This window comes from Melanotaenia boesemani, chromosome 6, assembly GCF_017639745.1.
Source record: "Melanotaenia boesemani isolate fMelBoe1 chromosome 6, fMelBoe1.pri, whole genome shotgun sequence".
In the NCBI taxonomy this organism is placed as follows: domain Eukaryota; kingdom Metazoa; phylum Chordata; class Actinopteri; order Atheriniformes; family Melanotaeniidae; genus Melanotaenia; species Melanotaenia boesemani.
Window position 1 is genome coordinate 22,192,735 of NC_055687.1, and position 5,175 is coordinate 22,197,909.

At 33.6% G+C, this 5,175-nt stretch overlaps 1 protein-coding gene across 1 annotated transcript; it reads right to left on the reverse strand.

Moving 5' to 3' along the window:
• Window positions 1-988: 988 nt before the first annotated feature.
• On the reverse strand, window positions 989-2,756 carry LOC121641456 (urokinase plasminogen activator surface receptor-like). Its single transcript, XM_041987593.1, has 5 exons — window positions 2,703-2,756; window positions 2,290-2,409; window positions 2,069-2,215; window positions 1,385-1,495; window positions 989-1,264 (listed from the first exon to the last, which is right to left on the reverse strand). Exons 1-5 carry the CDS (start codon window positions 2,746-2,748, stop codon window positions 1,062-1,064), a joined length of 627 nt encoding a protein of 208 aa, XP_041843527.1. The 5' UTR covers window positions 2,749-2,756; the 3' UTR covers window positions 989-1,061.
• Window positions 2,757-5,175: the final 2,419 nt, after the last annotated feature.

A 5,175-nucleotide genomic window follows, 5' to 3' on the forward strand; every position in this document is an offset into this window, starting at 1 on the left:
TAAAGCTGTTTTTGTGGATTTGTTCATTTGTTTTTGCATATACTTTTTTAATAAAAAAGAAGGAAATATTAAATGGGCAAGTAAGCTGTCAAAATAAATAAATAAAATGAAAAATCTGGCAGCTGTTGTTATTTTACTCATCTGATTGTGGCAGCTTTTAGCATGCATTACAGTTTTCTGCACAATGTCTGTTTTATTTATTTGTTTTCCCTCAAATGCATAAAGTATTCATATTTCAGAGACTAAAAAAAGTATATGCTGTCAAATCCAAATGCTTTGGCAGCACGGTTAAATGTTTATTCTGGTATTCATTTGCACCTCTGGATCTTCACTGTGCACCTCCAATTCCATACAGATACAGATTGTAAATCAAGTTTTGTAAATCAGAATACACTGCAATACAGAATACAAAAATATTTAAACAAGTTGAACGGGTAACCATGTTATGATTTGTGGAGCATAGTTTCCATTATTCATACACATATACCGTATTACCGCAATTGCTAATATAGTTTAATAGTTAATATAGTCACAGAAATTTCTAGACTGTCCTCCACTCTCCAACCTGTTGTTTATCTCTGGATATTCCAATTTCCTGACTCGGTGTCAACTGACTGCAGCTCAACACTGTTTCCCTGTAAGGCCATCGTCTGATTCCTACTTGTTAAAACTTAATACAGAAACATTTCCAATGTCCTGACTTAACCTCTACATTAGTCTGTATGCAAATCTTAAACAAGTGAGCATCCACAAAGGACAAAATAGAATTTTCAACAGAGAGAAAAGAAATAAAGTTAATTTCATGTTTCATCAATAACATTGAAATATTTTTATGTAAAAACAGACACATCTGGTTTCTAAAGGCACACATCCACACACACTAAAAAAAAGGCAACGATAACAAGCAAATAACATTTTGCCTTTCCTTTACATCGTATCTTACTAAAATGTTTTCACCATTGTCACGCACGCATGTACTGACAGAAGAACAGGGGTGTTAACTCTTTAATTAAACCAATATGAAAAGAAAAACTGGACAATGATGCTGCTGTCTTCATCAGCTAAGAGAACAAGACCAAAGAAATAAGTGGCCCCACCAACAGCAGCAGGCCAGCGCTTGCACTGCTGGCGCTGTTGCAGAAGTCGCCCTGACAGCAGCTCATTTCTGCTCCAACAACTCCTGAAAGCTGCGGATTTGAAGCAGCTGTGCAAATCGTCTTGGAGGCACAGCCCTTCACTGTCACCTTATTTCCTCCTACAGCCGCTGAGAGAATAAAAACAATGTTATAACTTTAGATTCACTGTTTAATATTAGAACTACTTAACATTGTTCAGAGCAGAGAAGAGATGCAGAGGAGGACAGAGGAAGCAGCAGGTCTCTTACCTGTTGTTTTGATGCAGTGATCCTCAGTCCCTTCGCAGTTTACAGTTTTAGTGCATGTTTCTCCTTCACAGGTGAAGCACTTCTTGCCATTTGGAGAGGATTGGCTGGCATCTGCAAAATAAAACATCAGTTATTAGAGAAATAAAAGAGTGATGAAGCAGTAAAAGTAATGTTTCCTTTTTAATGTGTGATTTAACAGTTTGAAAACCTAGAAGTTTAATTATTGTGTGAAAATAATCCTGTAAGTTTCTCTCAGTTACAAATACTAATTAAAAACTAGCAAATGAAAACTTTCATAACCTTAAATAAAAATTGTGGCATGAATTTTACCTTGTGCCATTTTTTCTGATGCAACGTATCTTGATGAGGAATATTTATTATCATTATTATTGTTATTAGTAGTAGTAGTAGTTGTAGTAGTAATGGTAGTATTTGTGTTATGATCACTAATAAGATTATTATTATGTTGAAAGTTGATCATTTAAACCACAAGGTTAGAAATGACTTGTATAAACTAATAAGTGAAGATATACTTCAGAGTCAGGCTCTGAACTTTTTTTTTTTAGCACTTAACATGTTTTTAAGGCCTGAAGTTACTGCAATCTTTTTACACACAGTATAAATTAAACAAACTATAGTTAGAACAACATGGCACAACTTTAAATGAACAAGAATGGAAATTACCAGGAGCAGGTTGGCTGTTGCAACGGTCAGAGTTGCAGCACTTGCTGGTTATCATGGTTTTGACGGCTCCAAAGTTGACTGAACCAGTAATACATTGTTGAGCCAAAGCACAAGTCTTGCCTTGAATATCAGAAATTTTTGAAACTCCTGCAACCAAACAATTGTAGACTGAGTCAGTGCCAAGAAGGGGATCAATGACCAGTGCATATCCCAAAACGTACCTGCATATGTTAAAACTCTGATTGCTCCACACTGATAATCTCCTGTGGGACATTGTTTGGTTGTCTCAGTGCAACGTCCAGAGAGTCCCGGTACACACTCATAACATGTCAGGGTGTCGACTGATAAAAATAATAAGCATAAGGAGCATTTACTGTCAACAAAGTAGCAACAATACTGCGTTACCACATTAATCCTGAAGGAAATTATTGAGAACTATGAACAATGGTGGAACTTAATAATTAAATAAAAGGGCAATATAGAAAATACCTAAAACACAGGCAAAAACTGAAAAGGAGGGACATAAAATCAAAGGCATGATTACAGATAATTAACTAGATAATAGTTTTGTTTGTTTGTTTGTTTTAGAAGAGATAAGTAATAATACAACAATAATGAACAGAAGAAAGCTTACCTTTTGGAAGAAGCCAGATCCCAAGGACCAGAGTAAAGAGATGCATTGTATTGTTGGGAAACAAGTGGGTTTCACTTCGCTCTGTTCTGGTTTTAAGTAGGTCCTAGGAAGGCTCCTCCTTCCTGCACCAGTGTCTGTTAACTTGCCCTCAGTAAATATTAAATTCACATAAAACTTATTATCTTTTGGGATTTTTTTTGGTTTTTTTTTCAGCTGTGCAAATTTTAATTATGATTTCACCCTCAATTCATCAGAAATTTCACACTATTCTTTATATAAATCATTTCCACAAGTGTCATAATTTAACTGCAATTTTAGTGGGTTAAGAAACAGCTACAGTACATATAGTTAAATTTGTATATATTTTAGAACTGACAAAAATTAAAAACATTTAATAAGATTAATCAGAGTTTACAAATTATTCATGATTATTCACCATTCGCAACTATACCTGAAATATGCCCATTTTTACTGCATTGTATCAATAGAAAGAGCAAGCACCTGCTTACAAACATTTAGTGTTAGCTGACCTCTACTTGGGTTTTTCTTACTGTTATACTTTAGATGATCATATTATTGGTAATGATCAGTTCTATATTACATATAATCAAAACACTGAATAAACATTGAAAAACAAAACAAAACAAAACAAACAAAAAAAATTGTGTCCCCCTTTTTCTGGTCAGTGCCCCTGCCTGGCCCCCCATCACAACTTTTCTAGACCCACCCCTGCAGAAATTTAAATACTTTCTACCACCTGACAATGACTTTTTTAGAAAATGGTTTTGCTCTTATTTGTATCTCAAAATCACGGTTCTGGGATGCACTTGCATTGTTACCGTGCATCAACGTGGCCTACGTGCCAAATGAATGCAAGGAACGCATGGAGGCCATGATACTTACGTGAAGCGGCGCTAACAGCAAGGTCTTTTTTTTTTTTTTTAGATTTAAAAATTTATTATATAAATTAATGCCAGTACATTTTTAATATTAATATATTATTTAATAATTAATATACTATATTTAAGACATAGGTCAATTATATGACAGGGTTCAAATAGTAAAACTGAACATGGGGGCCCAAAACAATCAACATCCCAAGATTAAATAGATGAGCATAAACACAAAATAAAATACCTGACAGGAATAAAAATTTTACAAAACAAAATTAAAAGATAAATAACATAAAAATATAAATATAGAAAAATTTCCAATGGCATACATTATATTTCTCAAATAAGTTCAAAGTACTTAAAGCTTTAGAATTTTTGGGATATTTAATACACAAAAAAATTTTATTAATAAAAAATGAACATCAGAAAACATGGTTTACTATTCATACATCTACATTTTCTTTTCTTCTCTTTTTTTTTTTTTGTTTTTTTTTGCCTCAAACAGGGTTTGCATCGGGTGCTAAGTGTTAGTAAATCTGGGCCTGAGTCTGCTAGAGATGTCTTGGAGCACCAAGCAGCCGTTTTTGGTTTTACATTTCAAAGCTCTTCATCAAGTTCACATTCTACAATTTATCATTTATACAGTTGACAGTTTTAAACTCTCTTTAAGCATCAACACAAACGTTTGAAAATCAAAAACATTATTACCTCCACCAAAGTAGCAATGTAGTTTTTAAAGTTACTGTTTATCTATTTTTACAGAGGAACTGACCAGTGATTCAAATCCAATAAATCTGTGACGGTGCCTTAATTCTATGATCTTTATTCACCAAAGGTGTTGCAACATTGTTTTTAACATTTTCAGGTTTCTTGTTTTTATATTCTTGTTAAATCCTGAATAAATGATTAAGTTCAAAAGCTAACAGACTTTTGCATATTAGAAACATTTCCAAGAAACTTCTTATTACATCCACTTTTAATTACTGATTAACTATTTTAAATCCAGTTCACCGTATTCTCTTGGTAACTTTGCATGTTTAAGCTGCCTGCTTATTGTGTCATATGGAAACATTTGTGGTTTTTCAGAGCCGTTTTGCAGAAACCATTTGTTTCACTTCTCTATACCTGAGGTTAAAACCACATCTCAGTATGGTTGTAGCAACAAATGAAAAGTTAGTCTAAAACAAAAATGTGCCATCATTTACAAGAAAATGAAAGCTACAGACAGTCGTTGCTGCTGCAGATTTATCATATTATTGCATGTTCTATTATGTCAAGAAATTCAACAGTGGTAGCTAAAAAATCTTTTACTAGAAGTTCTTTCATTCCTGTGTAAATGGTGAACGCCTTGCTTTTAAAATGGCATTTAAAGATAAACTTAGAAAAGGCTAAATTTCTATTTGAGAAAATGCGGACCATGGTTCCATAAAATTTTAGCCACACATGATCCGTAAGAGCTTGTAAAAGAAGATATATATCTTACACAGGTCTGGTCTTTATACATTTTTCCCCTTAGAACTACATTCATCTCCATGCAGCTGCGTCTACAGACATTAAATTTCCTTAAGCCAGGAGAAAGT

Bases quoted from the DNA above. Each gene is read 5' to 3' on its own strand.
- LOC121641456 (XM_041987593.1), bottom strand. From the start codon at position 2,748: ATGCATCTCTTTACTCTGGTCCTTGGGATCTGGCTTCTTCCAAAAG. The intron at 1,496-2,068 runs GTAATTTCCATT...TTTATTTTGCAG, and splicing joins CAACAGCCAACCTGCTCCTG to ATGCCAGCCAATCCTCTCCA. The intron at 1,265-1,384 runs GTAAGAGACCTG...TTATTCTCTCAG, and splicing joins TCACTGCATCAAAACAACAG to CGGCTGTAGGAGGAAATAAG.